The following is a 16,819-nucleotide window of genomic DNA, read 5'->3' as shown; positions in this document are numbered from 1 at the left end:
CAGAAACGCTGGGGTAACAGCGAAATGTTAACTACAAAAATCTGAATATCAAGGCAGGTACGTTATTGCTAGCGATAGTAACCTGCGCAAAGCTGCACTAGCACAAATATCCATGTAAAATCCATTAGAGTTTTTAATCACAAAATATGGAAACTAGCCAATTCACCTAACCAATGTGTTAGTACATAAAGACAAGAGTGTATGAGTGAAAGAGTTACAAGCCTTTACGTATGCAAAATAAATTCACTCAAAGCTTCATTAATATTAATTTAAATTCAGAACCCATTTACATTAAATTGTTCATTAAAAATTGCCTATTTTATGCAACATGCATTCCGCAAAGAACACATAAGAAACTGAAACAGAGGGCTCAATTTAATGATGGAAATATCAAAAGTAAATGAATTTGGATCATTCCAAACGAATTATAAAGCAGCCCTCTGCTCTGTGCCCGTGCGGGAAGTTTGGCGGGAGTTTGGCGGAAGGGCAAGGAAACCGCCTGGCTTCGTCCTCGCCAAGGCTTGGCCGCCGCCCTTCCCACCTCCCCACCACCACACAGCCTGGCTAAAACGGGAATTATTTATGGACAGGACCTAAAACCCAGCGCTGTGACAATGGTCACTAATTGTGAGCGCACTGGGCCACCCCAAAACTTGCATTGATGGCCAGGCGGAGCTGCCCAACAGCCGCGCGGGAGCTGCAGGTGAGCAGGGCTGGGCATGGAGGCTCCTCGCTGGCAAACTCCCACACCAACAAGCACAGGCAACTTACGTGATTCCCAACAGCTGCTCTGAATGAAGAAAAGAGAGTCATAATTAATAACATGTGTCCTGACAGAGTTAATTAATAATTTATAATTAAGTCTAAAATACGAACTTAGATTATTCTTGAAGAGTTGTCCCTTTACTGCCCGAAGAGGCCAGGTAATGGCATTGGCAAAGAGCTTTCAGATATTTTATGATCCTCTGGTAACTCTTCCCCTACTCTCCCTCCGCCCCCAGGGGAAAAAAACCCTTTGAACATTTTCTGAGAAATATCTTAAAGTTGATGCCTGCAATAAGAAGTGTTTAAATTCTGCAGATTGGCTCTCTGCTGAGATGACCAAAATATCTTTCAGGCGCAAAATCAGGCAAATGCAGTAGGATGAATCTCACAGTCTCTGAAATTAAGCCCTACTTATTTCAACTCTTTCAGTTCTTTCTATGAAAATGGTAACAAACAATTTCAAGCTCTGACAATGTTCTATTCTGCATTATTGTACTTAAGAAAACTACAATACAATCTCTCATGGACTATGTTTTAAATCCTTTGAGTCAATTTTCATGCTTTATATTTTTTTACACTGAAATCAAGAAAAATCAATTGCACAAATTTTTTTCAATCCTCCTGCTTTAGGTTATGACACATACACACACAAAAAAGCAATGCATCCATTGTTTAGTGGGATTCTTAAAATTAATTTAATGTCTAACTGCAAATGCTGGAAACTAGAATTAATCTGTCTGGATAAAAAAAGGCTTACAGACATTTAAATGCATGTATCGGGACACTTTATCAACCTAACATAAAATTGTCATCTTATCTTATTATATGACTATTTTATGCATGTGTCAAAGAATTTGAAAATGAATGCCTGTCTATTCACTCTAATTACAACTGCATATTATCTGTCTGGATGTACCAGTCCATATCATTGTTACCAAATACAATATATTGTATTCACCTTTCATTTTTAACTTAAGGCTGATAAACCACAATTTGGGCGTAACTAAATTTTAAAAAAATTACCAAACACACGGAGAAGAAAAAAAAAAAATCACCAGACTAAAACACCTGAGGTAGATTGTTTAGTAAATGATGCTGAAGTATTTCACAGATAAGATAACACGCGACTGCTCAGCAACTATGTTATTTTTGGTGTTGTATCATAACCATACACACACATACACTCCTACTTGACAATGCAACACTTCAGGCATCTTAATACCTGATCCACTAGCAGCACCTTGAAAACAGGGCTGTGTTAAAATCTGGCAATCTGTATTTGGATTCTCTAGGAAGCAGCCACGACATTGGATTAAAATAAGGATTACTACACCGTAAAGGCAGCAGTGCCTAGGTTTGCTCAGAAAGATAGCACATAGGTTACTTTATGTCCTGGCAAACGATTTCTTTTCTTTCACTCTGTACCACCATATGTTTCTGCATAAGCGTGCACGTAGCACGCTTAAAAATGTACCCCACACTTCACCCTGAAGGTGATCTTTTCTATACAGTTTCCACTAATCCTGGAAGCAGGGCTGACAAAAAGGACCCACTCTAATCCTGCTAACTCACCCTAGCTTCACTGCATTTCCCATAACCCTGCAGCAGTCACAATTCATTCTAATCACTTTACAAAACAATCTTTAGTAAAAAGAGGAAAAATGCAGACTTGTAAGCCAATTTAAGAAATAACTGCTGATACATCAGTTATTGACTATTTCACTCCTGCTCATGATAGTGCTCAAGGCAAAACCGAGAACAAAATGACAACATCAACCGCACGCAATAAACTGTGGCCCAGGAGAGCACTGAAGCCCTAATTGACAGCTGTCAAGCTAATGGGAGAAATGGCAGCTGATTCTGGAAAATTCTGTTTTCCAGGCGGATATTCAGGGGAATCTATCAAACCTTTTTATATTTATGCCTCTTTTTCTTTTTTTTTTCCCCTTCTCTTTTTTTTTTTTTTTTGTATATTTTTTTTTTTTGCATTGTTCCTTCACACTTTGCCGGAAAAAAAAAAAAAAAAGCAGAGGACAGCCATAACTAATCATTTTGTCAGCTTGCTGCTAGGAAGAATCTCTGCCCAACAGAGAAATATGTGGCAGGTTTGGAGGCAAATAACATACCAAGGGCTGACACTGCAAGTACCTTTATAGGTAGCCTACTTTATCGCTACATTTACTTTTGGGGTATGTATGTAGTTGCAAGCAATTGCCATAAATTAAAGCGAGCGTTCGAGTTGCTGGAGTCAGAGCTGCCTGGAAATCTGGCGGCACAACCTGTGTGCCATCTTGCATCTGTTTGCTGTGCTGCACCCCCAGCCCCGCGCTGGAGGGGCTGAGGGCTGCCACCAGCACTCAAGTCCCTGGAAAGTGGAAGTGCTCCGCACCTCTGAAGCATCAATTCCGTGTATTTCAGTGCTCACACCGACCAGGTGCAGCTTTTAAATGTGAGCGCAGAAGTTGGGAAGAGCCTAAAAAGCATGCAGCAATCTCTAGGGTTTAAAACATACTATGGTTAAAAAAAAAAAAATAAAAAATAACATAGGCCCAGGTCTGATTGGGTTTTTTTTTTTTTTTTTTTTCCCTGAGACTTGAAAACTCAGTGCAGTTATCTGGGTCTTACTGTTGTATTAAATATAGAAATAAATAAAGAAGTAAACTAAATGTGATTCCAGCAAACCACTAGTTCCCAAACCCTACTCAGAAGGTATGTATACAAAATATGTATTAAGTCATTTGTGTCAGTAGGAAGTACATTTTCTTGATCTTTTAAATAGGTTTTTTAAAAAGCTGCAAGTGAAAGCTATAATTTAAGGATAGATAATTACTGTTTGCGTGAACAAGACTGGCCTCTATTAATACAATATCTTAGCTTCCCCAGACAGTAGCCTCTAACTGGTAAATACCTTCTTCCTCCTGACTTACATGACAGAAGTCTTTGGAGCAGCAATTCTGACCATCTTCTTGCTTTAACAGGTGAGGAATAAAATTACAATGTCTGACTCTCCTTCCCAAATTTACCTACGATATACAGCTGAGTCTCAAAGCAAACAAAGTGAAATTATCATTTTTACAGATTCTTGATTCTCAGAGACAGCTTTACTCTTCCACAGTGTGGTGTTAACACTTGAGCTAGACATAAAGAATTTGTGCACCTGTCTGTTATGTCTGCGAGCTCTGTGCTGCTGAGAGTTCTTTGTTGTTGTTATTCTACTCCAGACCATTAAAAGGGTCCTAATTCCTATGACATGATTATCCAGGTACCAAAGCCCATTTGTCACCTGCAGCAGAAAATTGAGTTAATGCACAACTAAAGGCAACCAGGACTGTGTAATATCAACTTGATTACATCAAACTAGCTGCAAACCTAATTCTGCTGGATGACACTGCGTGGAGCTTGTCATCTCCAATCATTAAAGCTGTCAGGAATCCATCAGGTTTACAGCTAATTAGGTGAACACTAATGAAGCTGGCAAAACAACTTTTCTTTTTTTATGGCTGAGCGGACCTTTCAGTTTGGAGAAAAAAAAATTCTCGAGTATTCTCAAGGTTGCTGGGGACTGGATTTCCTGAGTTACCAATCAGCAGACATCTTTAATTCTCCCCCCACCACCACCTTTTTTTCTCTCTCAGTACCAAGCAATCAATTTGTCATCACTCTCAGTATGCCACAAAAGCAGTCATGAACCTTATAACTTGCAGCTCTCAAGCCAAAAAGGGGGGGCAAAAAAAAAAGTAAGTTTCTTCTGTCTTAAAATAAAACGCCTCATACAGCTCACTTATTTATCTTCATGCACTTATCAACAGCATAAATGTTCTTGTTTTTTCACTCTTGTCAAATAAGTAGCCCTTCAGTCATTCTACATCCCCCATATCCATTAGGCAGAGGCATTTTGATAAAGTAAAGCCAAAGCTAGTGTATGGGAAAGAATGAAAGCACTCACTCTGCCAACTTCTGATTGACCATTAAGCTATTGATGAATGTGCCTGTCAGGAGAGAGACAATTAAATCAAATATGAAACAAAGTCGTTTTGACGGGTCATTTTGATAGAGCAAAACCATTCTTCCATCTCCTATTAGTCCTGCAGTCAAGTTTTTGTAATGAATATTTCTTAACTAACCTGTTATTTCTTAGCTGTTTTTTAAGGTGTTAAAAAAAAGCCTCCGCTTTTACTGCTATTAGAAAAAAAGTAACATTTCCAGTGTGACCAATAAAAGCAGCATCTCAGTGGGAAGCAATTATACCCAATACTAAATGTTTAATGTGGCTATCAAAAAGCTAAAAGTTTTAAGAGATTACACTTCTGCTAAATATGAAAGATAGATCGCACATCATGGATGATCCACTTGAGAAAGGAGGGAGAGACAGAGAGTGGTGGAGGGAGAGAAGGATACCTCAGATTGTGTGTTTAGTGTGTTTTCTTGCAGCCTGTGGAGAGAGAGCCCAGTTTACAGCAGAGTCGAGTGTGTCAAACACATGGAAAAGCTAGATTTTGCAGAACTAAATTCACATTACCAAATAGAATTTCCCAAGTATCAGGAAAAGTTCACCTCTGTCATTTTTTCTTGAAAATTGTTATTTGATGGCACGGGCCAGAAAAGCAAAATATTATCATGAAGTATTTGGCTACGATATTGTTTGCTAGATGGTATCACTACTGTACTGAGAAACTTTCCAAACTTTCTAGCTGTTTGTGTGCAGGGTAAGACAGCTGGGAAGTCTATTTCCCTATTTCAAAAGTACTGGCCGAAGGCATGCGGATGTCAAGGAGGAGAAGAAAGGAAACATGCACATTGTTATTTACAATCTGTGCGAGTCCCCGAGCCCCTCGCTGTTTACTAAACCCAAACCACCCCACTCGAGCAGCGGCCAGGAGGTGTGGGAGCAGTGCCACGCTGCAGAATGTCAGGGATGCACCAGCCCCCCAAGGCCAGGCTCCAGCGCTACCTGCTCAGGCTGTCCTGAGCGCAGGCACAGCCGCGCTGCCAGGGATGCTGCCGGCGCCTCTGGAAAACTTCCCCCGCGGCCTGGCGGGGCTGGCAGCCCCCGGAGCGGGGCTGTCCCCGGGCAGAGGCCGTGCCTGCCCCCGGGCCTGGCCAGCCCAGCGGGGGCAGCGCTCGCCACAGCCCCTCGAGTCGCGCTAACAGAGTTGACAGGCCACGTGTGACGTCACCGAGGCTGGCGTTACCATGGCAAGTGATTTATTGATGTTTATCGGGAATGAATAGATCAAAGGCTGCCAGATGACAGGCGATCAATCAGACATCAAATCAAGGATGGCAACAGGCCAAGGAAACCTTTTCCAGCCCACATATCCCCAACTAAGGATTACTGTAAAATTATGTGGGGCTTTTCTTTTACTGTTTTCTTTTCAGTTTGGCTTTTCCAAAAAATGCTGCTTAAGTTTAACAGGAGTTGACATTTCTGGCAAAAGGAAAACAAGCCAAACAAACAAAAAACCTCACCAGCACAAAGCTTGGAAAAGTATTTCTAAAAAGGGAAAAAAAACAAAACGGTGGAAATTGTAAAGGCACTATCAGAAACATTCACCAGTCACTTGACAATACACAGACCCTTTTTTTTTTTTTTTTTTCCCTTTGGTTTACTTTGCAGCTTCTCCTCTGGACTCATAAATAAGAAATCAATAGGATTAACAGAAGAGGCTACCAAAGAAAGTGACCAACTAGGAGAGCCTGTCTGTCCGGCAGAGACATCTCCAGTGCAGTACGAGGGCAGAAGAGAAAAAGGTAAAAGTTGGGCAAAGGAACCAGTTCTGGGCTTGGATTTTCAACTCACACTGCAGAGTGAGTTTGTTTTGTCCCTGCCACTTCATTCAGAGCGTGCCATGTATTAATACATATCCTCTCTCTTTTTTTAATAGGAAAAAAAAAAAAAAAATGAAAAGAGTATTTTCCCTGGTTTTCACAAACCATTTGCCTGTGAGGGAAGGGGATGTAGAAGAACGAGGACTACGAGGGATAGAAGCAAAGTAGGTGCCAAAGTACGGGCTGGAAATAACCAAAATTCGCCTCCTTGCTTCCCCCAGCCCCAGAGTGACACCGACCATACGAGCCCGAGCAGCGTGTGCCCGCACACATCCGCCTGCCCCTCGCACAGGGTTACCCCCAGAACCGAGCCGGGCGATGGCAGAGTTCGGAATAATTCAAAGTGGGCACCAAAAGTGGGGAACGGGCTTTCGCGCGCCCCCCACCCCAAAGGAAAAAAACAAATAAAATTCCCCCCAACCCCCCCAGCCCCGGCGCTGCGCCTCCAGCCCGGGAGTTGCTCGGCAGAGCCCTCGGCAGCGGGGCAGGAGCGGGGCAGGAGCGGCGGCGGAGCCCGCCGGGAACCGCTTATGAAAGAGACGGAGGGAAGCGAGAGGAGAAGCCAGCGGCCGCGGAGGGAAGGGAAGGGAAGGCAGGGAAGGAAGAGAAGCGGCTCTCGTACCTGCTGCGCGCCGGGGCGCTTGCTGCTTCCTCCTCGGCATGCTGGGCTCCTGCGGGCGCCGGCGGGGGGGGGCAGCCGGGGCGCGGGGGTGGGAAGAGTTGCCTCAGCCCCAGAGATCCGGTGAGCTGCTCCAGCCTCGGCGCGAGGGCTGGGTCGGGGATATATTTTTTGTTGCTGTGCATACACGATGCCGAGTAGGAGGAGGAGGCGGCGGCGGCGGAGGAGGAGGAGGCGGCACAGAGGAGAGGACAGCCCTGCTGCTGCTGCTGCTGCTGCTGCTGGCAGAAGAGGGGGGAAGTTTGACAAATCGCCCCGGAGGAAGGAGGAGGGGAAGCCCCCCGAAGAGGTGTGCGGGCGGGAGGGCTGGGGAGAGCCCGCAGTCCCCCCCACCCCGCCCTGCGCCCCCGGTGCCTGGCCGGGCTGGGAGATCACGGCATAAAGACAGGGGATCTCTTGGCCGGAGCCGGCGGAGCCTCAGCCTGCGCTCTCCACTCCCGGCTCGGCGCTGGAGCGGCGGCGGCGGCGGCGGCGGCAACAGGCGAAGCTTGAAGGGAAACGAGATGATCGCGGTGTCACTCAAACTGGTCCGCCGAGAGGGAGCGGGGCACCGCCGCCGCCCGCCCCGGGCCGCGCCTTCACTCAGCGCGCATCGCCCGCCGGACCGGGCACGGGGGCGGGCAGGGGTCTGCCCCGCCGGCCGGGGCGACCCCCTCGCCAAGCCCCCTCCGCCACCTAACTTCGCCCGCCGGCGGTCTCCCGAGCCGCCCGCGGCGGCGGCGGAGGGCTGGCCGGGCAGGGACAGGCAGGGCAGTCCGCCGGGCTCCGCGCCGCTCGCCCGCTCCCCGCCGCAGCCCTTCCCTTTCCGCCCCCGCGCGCACCCGTTCCCCGCCGGAGCCCCCCGCAGCCATCGCCTCCCTCCATGCCGGAGCACGGGACCCCTCCCGCCACGCCGGGCCACGGGAACCCCCCCTCCCTGCCGCCCCCGCCCCCCCCGGCGAGGAGGGCCCGGCCCGCCGCTCCATCCCGGCCGCCCCGCGCGGTGACAGCGGCGGCGGCAGCCCCGGCTCCCCGCCGCGCCCCGCAGCGCTGCCCGCCCCGGCCGCACTCACCGGCGCGCCGCCCGCCCGCCGACACATCCAGCCCGCCGGCTCCCACCTGGCTGGCGCCGCGGCCGCCGCGCTCCGCTCCGCGCCTGCGGGCGGGCGGTGTCGGGGCCGCCCCGGCCGGCGGCCGCTACCGGCGGCGCCCCCGCCAGCGGAGCCGCTGCTCCCGCCCCGCGGGGCCAGAGCGGCGGGGAGCGAGCAGCGCCCGCGCCCCACGCACCCGGCTCTTCGGAAAGGAGCACTTTTCCCTCGTTTTCCCTGTTTTGGGGGTAGATTTTTTTTTTCCCCTCTCTCTCTCAGTTTTTTGTTTTTTTGGGGTTTTTTTTAATTTTTTTTTTTTCTCGGTCCAAGTTCACTGCCGAGCCGCCGCGCTCAGTTCGGCGAGCGGCGGCGGATCGATGTGCTGCGGGTTTGATTGCGCATCCCTGGGCGGCGGGGCCGCGCGGCGCGGGGAGGGCCGGGGCGGCGGGGGGCGCGCGGGGCCCGGGCCGCTCCCGCCCCCGCTCCGCCCGCACCGGCCCCGCCAGCGGGGAAGGGAGACACGGCAACAACAACAACAGGAAAAAAAAAAAAAAAAAAAAAAAAAAAAAGAAGGAAAGAAAGAAGAAAAAAAAGTAGCTCTTTTTTTTTTTTTTTTTTTTTTTTAAAGTTCACGGGGAGGAATTAAAAAAAAAAAAAAAAAAAAGGCTGAGCTCACTTTTACGGTAAGATCAAAAAAAAAAAAAAAATCTCCACTCGCCCCCATTCTTCGAGATTTGGGATAATTCCAAATACCTGACTAAGTGCAGATGTTGTTGCGTCTTCACATCCTATAAAGCCGCCGTGCCGCTCTCGGGCTCTCGCTTCCCTTTCAAGTTGCAGGAAATTCAAACACTTTACATGACGGGTGGAGAAGGTTTGGGATTTTTTTTTTTTTTTTTTGATTATTGTTGTTATGAGTTCATTTTTTTTAAGCTGATCTTTAGGATGAAAAAAAAATCGCAGTCGCCTAAAGTCCCCGGGAAATTGCTACTGTTGGGGGAAAACGAAACATTTCTTGCAAACAAGAAAATGGTGAGTTGTCAATTGCCGCTTCTGCTGCCAAACTCGCTCAGTTCCATCTCATTGATACTCGCTGGTTGCTCCTCACAGTTACAGTATCTGCTCACAGAAGGAGCGATCAGATCTGCTTAAGAGACGACACCGAGACGTCCCCCCCCTCCCCAAAAAGCCCTGTGTGTGTGAGTGTGTGAGCGTGGGTGAGCCGTGCGGCAGGACGGGGCCGGGCGGCGGGCAGCCCCGGCGGGGCGGGCGGGCGGGCTCGCCGCCGCGGCGGTGCGTGCCGCTAGATCCGCCCTAACATCTGTCCGTCTCACCATTGGCGCATCCATCAGTGTCACCCTGGCTGCACATTGCAACGACAACACATCAGACACTACACAGACCGGGATTCGGTACAAATAACCGACATACTAAACAACTTAACCGGGGAGGAGGGGACCAGCCGCAGCATAAGTATTTACAAATGTTAGACAGACTGGGGAAGCAGAGCTCGGCTGCGGTTAATAGCTCCTTCATTCTCTCTCCCTCCTCCCCCTTTAAGTAGGAAATAGAAAACCTAAATAATTCACGCCCCCCACCCCCCCGAAGGATGCTGCCGGCCAGGGGCAGGGACAGGGGCCGGGGCGCGCCCCGCGCTCAGTCCGGCTGCGCTCCCGGCTCCGCGGGGATGGCCGCGGCAGGACCGCACCGAGCGCGGAGCGGCGAGCGGCGAACCCCGGGCTGAGCTACTGCTGGCCGAGCCGGCCCGCGCTGCGCGACATGGAGGATTCCTCCGAGCTCTGGAGCGAGGGAGCGCGAAACAAACTTTGGGATGCTCGGCCGGGAGCCTCGGCAGCCCAGAGTCCCGGGAGCCCTGGCCGTCTCTGCTCCTGCTCGCCGCACGGAGTGCGGGGAAGGTCACTCTGCCACCAGGAGCTGGTGAAGCGCCCTGAAAACTACAGCAAAATTAAAATGACTGGGCGCGTGTAGTCACTGCAGTCCTGTAAAGGCTGTTCTGAAATGTGCGAGAGCCCTCTCCAAAGCCAGGGACCATCCCGATCCTCCTCAGCTGCTGGCTGCGGGGCTTCGCGAGGAGCGAGCTGCAGCGACCAATCCCGAATTTTGGGGCGGTTGCAAGTTGCGAGAACTTTGTTCCTTCCACTTCCCTGTCTCTAAATGCGCTCTTCTTTCGCTGCCTTTGTGTCACACTTAGCCCGCCCGAGGGAGGGATGTCAGCCCCTGCCCGCTGCCGGGCTCGGCCGGGGTGCCGGGCGGGGTTCGAGCGCCTCGGGCCCGGCGCCGCTCCGCGGGTGCGCAGCCTCCTCCCGCGGCTGCGCTCGGCCCCACGCGTGCGTGGATTTGCGCGTGGGGTGGCATTTGTGTTTGACCAGGTTCCCAGACACAGCTCTGCCTCCCGCAGCGCAGCTGGAGGATGCTGGCAGGTGGCACCTGAGCAGCTGGACGGTGTCACCAGCACGACCAGACACGCGAGACTGTCCCCGGCCCCGCTGCGTGGGGAGCTCTGTGCAGCCAGCAGCGCTTACCTGGCTCTGCAAAGGGCGGCCCACACGCGCCGGCAGCGGAGGGTGAGGGGCTCGTTCCAGTGCGCCGAGCTGGGACAGGGAGGGAACGAAATAAGTGAAACTTTCCATAAACAGTCATCGGAGGAACTTTCTCAGTTCACTTAAGAATAATAATTCTTGTGTGTGTGAGAGAGAGGAAGGCAGCAGATATTCGTGCACACAGACACATGCACTGCACTTACACATTGACAACTCTCACTGCCAAAACGCTCAGGAAGTTGTGGAATAATTTGGTTGTTAACTATATACATTGTTTTAAGAAAAAAGAAGATCTATTGATCTTTCTATCAGACGATTTGCAGAGGGAAATGCAGATGCCTTCATGTGCGCCGGCTTCTTTGGGGGTCACAGGCTATTCCAGAGAGCCAGAACGTGTAATTTTATGAAGTGCAACATTTCCAAACATAACGCATCAAATCGATGGCTGTACAGACTCCATCCAAAAAGACTCAGCACACGAAGCTCAGCCCTAAGCTCGCCCTTCCTGGCAGTTTTAAAGCAAGGTACCAATTATTTATAAGTCACATAATTAGATAACCATCACTCCTAAAGTTTCCACCAGCTAAGAATGTTTTATCTTTCCCAGCTGGGCACCGCTTGCTGCCCTTCTTTGGTGTATATTTTCACTGCTCATAACATTCCTCTCCACCAAAACTCCACCAGTTGCCCGAGACACCTTTTTCGTGCCCCGGCCCGAGTGGAGACAGCGGCTGAGCCGATAAAGGACCACTGGAATAAACTGCTGGCTATGGGAACGGCCAGGGAGGATCAGTGAGGAAGTTTAGTAAACTTGACACAGCCGCCTCTTAGAAGCCAGCATGTTTTAGCCGAGCTTTAACCTTGTTCTCTCCCGAGCAGCGTGTTGATGTTTCGCCACTTGCTCACTGCAAACAAGGCAGGGAGCGCCGTGCGCCGCGGTGCCCGTGCGGCTGCTCTCCCTCTCTGTTCGCACCGGTTCACTGCTCCCCGGGGCTCAGTCCCGGGGACCGACCGGCCCCGGCCTCTCTGCTCTCGCCCCAGCTCCGGCCCTGCTCTGCCGGAGCCTCCCCTTCGAGCGGGGCAGAGAAGCCGACAGGGAACTGCAGGTCCTCTCCGGCCGAGCGTCCCCGGAGCCGCGGGAAGGGCCGGGCACCAGCGAGCCGGGGCCTCTGGAGCCGCCGGCTGCGGGGCAGCGCTGCCCGCGGCCCGGGAGCGCCTGGCGGGGGCGGCGGCGCGGCTGGGGCCGGGGGGCGAGCCCCGGTGGCCAGTGCGGGGCTGGGGGTCCCAGCGGGCCCGGGCAGCCCCACGGAGACTCCTGCCGGCCCCGGGAGCGGAGAACTCTTGGGCCGCGGCCGGTACCGCCCGGCAGCCCGTGCCCGCTCTGCCCTCTGTGCCGGGCACAGCCTTCCCTCGGCGGCACCCATCGAAATGCGGGAAGTAGTTCGGTTTCTCCCGGCGGAGAACAAAGAAGCGGGAGCTTTCATTAAGGCTGGACCAGATGAATACGGATCTGACAAGTTTGTTTAAAAACCCCCGCTGCCCACGCCCGAAAACGATACCGCGCTTCTGTAAAATACAAAGTGTTGTCAATAACCATTATAGCAGCGATAATGATCTGAGAAGAGAACAAAGACATTTTGTAATATCTACATAACTTTATTAGAGCAAAATTATTTTAAAATGCCAGTGAATTCCCAAACCTCCTGAACACAAATGAATAAAAGTTTTTCTTCGGGCTAAAATCTTTGCTTGAATGTAAATTGTTTGGGTAAGTGAATTTACACAGCAGCAAAGTTTGTTTGTCTTAGTCCAGTAGCTTTGCTTTAACGAACCAGATGTTTTGTCTGTAAATTGTCCAGAGGACTTTTACAGTTCTGACATGTAATAAGCCCCAGAAAATCAGAACTGGGATAGCTGTGTTCTTGCGATTAGGACCAGGCATTTCGGGAAGAGCACGAGGAAAATAGGAAAGTGTAAGCACGCTCGGTGTCTTCATATTTGGAAACCCCATTTTAAACTGTAAGTAATCTTGTCCGAATCGATTCTCTTCTGCCTGGAGTTGACAGCAATTCCCCACCTTACCCCGACATCAGAAATACATCCCCCCCGAGAAAAACCCCAAGCACAGTGGCAGCGGTGGGGGCGGTAGGCTTCGGCCGAGCGGCCGCAGGGCGCTCGGATGGACCGAGCGGGCCGGCCCGGTCCGGGCTCCGCCGCGGCCGTCCCGGAGCGGCCCCGCAGCCGGGGCTGCCCGGCGGGCGGTGGCGGTGCCCGGCCCCACGGCGGCCGCTCCCTCCGTCCCCCGGCAGCAGCGCCGGCTGCTCGCCCGCGGGGCCCCGCGGCGGCCGGAGAGCACCGCCCGCCCCTCGCCACTGGGGCCAGCAAGTTCCCGGTTACACTCGGGCACCGAGAGCGGCCCCCGGCCGAGGCTCTGCGGGGTGATGCCGATGCCCGGAGAGCCGGGCCCCGGCGCGTCCCCGCGGCCAATGGCTGGGGCTCTGCCTTCCCTCTCCGACGGAGAAGGGCTGAGGCCACCGAGCTGTCCCGGCTCCCGCTCGCCCCAGTCGGATCTGCCCCGGGCTGAGCCCCGCTCGGCCCGACCGGCGCCCGCCCGGCACTCGCCACGCTCCCAGGGGCTGCGCCCTTTGGAGATGATGCTGATTTAAAATAAGTATTTGTCGGCGCGATTCGGTCCCGCTCAGCCATCACTTTTTCCCCTCCCTTGAAAGGACTTGGGGTCCCTGAAGAAACAACCGGCCGCTGCTTTGAAGGAAATAAGCGATACCATTTCAGAGCTACTGTAGCGTAATGCATTCACTGGGGCAGTAGAAAAACCTTTTAAGAAAAATAGTTACAGATCCTGGAACTCCACCACATGTGACAACAAAGGCTGTTCTCTCAGTAGAAGGTCTTTAGCTAATTTTACCTACACAAAGTTTTACTGGCTGCAGGCTTTGGGAACGCCTTGTAGAGCCTGGCACTGATCCTCAGAGCTGGCTAATTTGAAAGGCATTTGCAGGATCCCGGAGAAGTGGAAGGGATTCCCCGCTTGTTTCTCGCATCACCTGAAGGTTCCCATGGCACAGATGACTCCTCTACTGACCGCATGTGACTCAACGCAATGAAGACTTTCTTCTGCTCAGACACTCTATTAAAAAAAAACCAAGAAAACAAACAACTTGAAGGGGGAAGCGGATAAAACTTAAGTTAGAGCAAAATCCTTTTTTTTTCACAGAAACTTCCTTCCCTGGCGGGTTTTTTAGCGTTTGCACACAGCGCTCGCTCAGAGAAGTTTATCTGCACGAATCCCCCATGTGCCAGTAGCTCACCTGGCGCCGGCGGTGGGCCCGCTCCGGGCCCCGCTGACCGCCCGGGGAAGGGAGAGGCAGCAGCCGCCCCTGCCCGTCCCCAAAGAGCGGGCGGAGCTCGGGACCCCCGGGGGGACGCGCACCGGGCTGGGGACAGCGAGCAGCTCCCGGCAGCTCGGCCGCAGCCCCGAGCAGCCTCCGCTTCTTCCTCCTCTTCCTCCTCCTCCGCAGCGCTCTGAGCCCGCGGCGGAGCCGCACGGGCCGCCACGACACGGGCACACGGCAGCCCCAGCGAGGCCGTCGGGCCGAGAATCCCAAAGCCCCGCTTGGCCGGCGGATGCTCGCGGGGGCCAGGCTGAGCTCCCCGCGCACGGACAGCGCTGGGGCTGCGGGCTGCGTGCCGAGCCCGGCATCCCCCCGCACTCAGCCCTCCGCCGAGAACACATGGCCACGGCTGCGATCCGCCGTGCGGGAGCGCCCAGCAGGCCCTGAGCCCGCCGCTGTCCCGCTGCCCGGGGCGGTCCCCGGCGCTTGTCCCCTCCCAGGCGGCCCTTGGCGAGCGGCACCGCGGCCCCGCCGTGTGCGGGGGCAGAGCGGGGCCGCGGCTCCCCAGCCGGACACCGGGCTCTGCTCCGCCCGGGCCAGGTGAGACGGGGAAACTGAGAAAATCTGACACCACCATTGATTCCCTCTCTTTGTTCTCCTCTGTGCACAATGGAGAGAAAGGAATGTCACTTTAAAATTGCAATTAACCAGCTTTCTGTCACCGGGTGTTTACTCCTATCAAATCTTTCTTCTTCGAAAAAGCACTTCTAATTGTGAAAGAAAACAGACGATTTAAAATACCTTATATCCTTCTGTAACCAGAGTTGCTTAAATTATGACTGGATGTGCCTAAAGAGTCATCTCAGTTTCCCACCGGTTTTGGTCAGGTCCAGCAAAAATGGCATTTTTTTTCTAATGTTTTAAAAGTATTAACTTCCTTTCAAACATTCTTTAACCTTTAATGTTTTGTAACTTGATGAAAAGGTCACTTTGTTCAGAGTGGATGCATCTGCTCCATAATTGTTCTAATATCAGGCAGAGCTCCATCCTAACACTACATTATTTTATGAGGGTTTTTTTTTTTTTTTCCTCTTTAATATACTATTGTTAAGGTTACCATCAGTATTTGTTCTAAAGGCAAAGAGCTCCAGACCAAAGGATGCTCACACTTTATTTAATTTCACCAGCTTCAGATGTTTGGAGCTGTATTCAGCAGATGACATTAGCTGAGCTCTGAGAAGAATAACCTGAACTGTTTCACCTCTTCCCACTTGTGGGAGCCTGAGGTAGAACAGGAACAGAATAAATATGTGGATTTATAGACAGAGCTGCATGACAAAATAGCACAAAATACTGATTAATACTACTTTGGACCAGCAGCAAGTTTGATCCAAGCATCCCAAAGAACTTTACAAAGGGCTGTGACAGAAAGCTGAGACACAGATGGGGTAAGACCTAAGAGCAAAGTGGAGATCCAGAAAGCACTGGGCATCAGCATCTCAAGACTCAGCCTCGCAAAGTGATAGGGTGGTAAAAACATTGCTCATCTAATTGCATTTTAGACTCCTTGCTGGGAAGGAAACAGAAGCTTTTCAGCACATGTAGATCAATATTTATCATCAGGAGCAATCATATTTTGAATCTGTAGATTTAGCCAGTTTTGGTGCGGAGAAGCTCTGCTTATTCCTGTGTAAAGGATTAGAAGATGAATGTGTTCACTGCCCCCCACGGGCTGAGAATGCCCATCTGAGGGGCAGCTCATGGCCCCAGCTCTGTGGCCAAATCTCACTCACTCTCAGCACTGTACCTGCTGTGCAAGAGCAGTGGTGATACCTGGCTGCAGAGCAGAGACTGGAGCCAGAAACTTAAATTGATGCAATTGATCCTTCTAAAATACAACAGGATTTTCTAATTCTTACACAATTCAAACATCCAGAGAATATGTTTAATTAAAACTTGGCTATACTTTTTTTTAAAAAAAAAAAGATTTTCTAAAAAAACCAAAGAAATGGGCTAATTATATTGCTTAGTATTCTAATATGCATAATATGCTTTTTTTTTTTTTTTTTTTTTTTTTTTTAATAACACACTTTTCCAGCCAGGCCAATCCCTTGAGGACCTGTTCCTCATTTATAAGGAGGTCCCCAATGGGAGTTAAAAAGAGGCTATTTTATAAGAAGAAAATATATTCTGAAAGAGGAGCCATACAAAGATAACCCCACATCACATATATCACTATGGAGGCTGGAATATGCATTCCAATGATGCAAATCTTCCCTTACAATAATTTGCTCGTTAGTGTTAGCAAAAGCCTAGATACTGATGTCTCTGTATTTGTTCTTCTATTTTTCATCACACTAATGCTTTTAACTAAAATTATTTTTTAAAATTTGCTTTATTTAATGAATTTAAAGGTCAATCCTCTTCCTTTCCATATGCAAATCCTATTAATAGTAGAGGTTTGATATTAATGGGAGTTAATAGAGTAGATACCCCCTTCACACAAGAAACCCCACAAGAGAACAAAATAACATCAAGATAATTTCAGTAAATTTGTTGCTTCTT

At 50.7% G+C, this 16,819-nt stretch overlaps 2 protein-coding genes across 4 annotated transcripts in view; both read right to left on the bottom strand.

Moving 5' to 3' along the window:
* Positions 1 to 8,594, bottom strand: part of TSHZ3 (teashirt zinc finger homeobox 3) — a 65,789-nt gene extending 57,195 nt beyond the window's left edge. Inside the window, exons 1-2 of one of the 2 annotated variants that reach the window (XM_058846182.1) lie at positions 8,326 to 8,594; positions 7,217 to 7,491 (exon numbers count right to left, since the gene is read on the bottom strand). In XM_058846182.1, coding sequence (XP_058702165.1) covers positions 7,217 to 7,256 — 40 coding nt within the window. In that variant the 5' untranslated portion in view covers positions 7,257 to 7,491; positions 8,326 to 8,594. The remainder of the gene's footprint in view (positions 1 to 7,216; positions 7,492 to 8,325) is intronic. The other variant, XM_058846181.1, reaches the window with a different exon arrangement.
* A 3,569-nt stretch (positions 8,595 to 12,163) lies between these two features.
* LOC131582590 (collagen alpha-1(I) chain-like) lies at positions 12,164 to 14,728 on the bottom strand. Of its 2 annotated transcripts, none has more exons than XM_058845922.1 (2): positions 14,231 to 14,728; positions 12,164 to 14,049 (listed from the first exon to the last, which is right to left on the bottom strand). In XM_058845922.1, exon 2 carries the CDS (start codon positions 13,713 to 13,715, stop codon positions 12,894 to 12,896), a length of 822 nt encoding a protein of 273 aa, XP_058701905.1. In that variant the 5' UTR covers positions 13,716 to 14,049; positions 14,231 to 14,728; the 3' UTR covers positions 12,164 to 12,893. The 2 variants fall into 2 exon arrangements, with proteins under 2 accessions (XP_058701905.1, XP_058701906.1); XM_058845923.1 differs by having other exon boundaries at positions 12,574 to 14,049.
* Between the last annotated feature and the right edge of the window lie 2,091 nt (positions 14,729 to 16,819).

This window comes from Poecile atricapillus, chromosome 10 (genome assembly GCF_030490865.1).
Source record: "Poecile atricapillus isolate bPoeAtr1 chromosome 10, bPoeAtr1.hap1, whole genome shotgun sequence".
NCBI lineage: Eukaryota > Metazoa > Chordata > Aves > Passeriformes > Paridae > Poecile > Poecile atricapillus.
The sequence above is the reverse complement of the archived record's forward strand: the minus strand, read 5'-3'. Positions and strand labels throughout refer to the sequence as shown.

Excerpts from the sequence above, each read along its gene's own strand:
- LOC131582590 (XM_058845922.1), bottom strand. The coding sequence starts at position 13,715 with ATGCATTACGCTACAGTAGCTCTGAAATGGTATCGCTTATTTCCTTCA.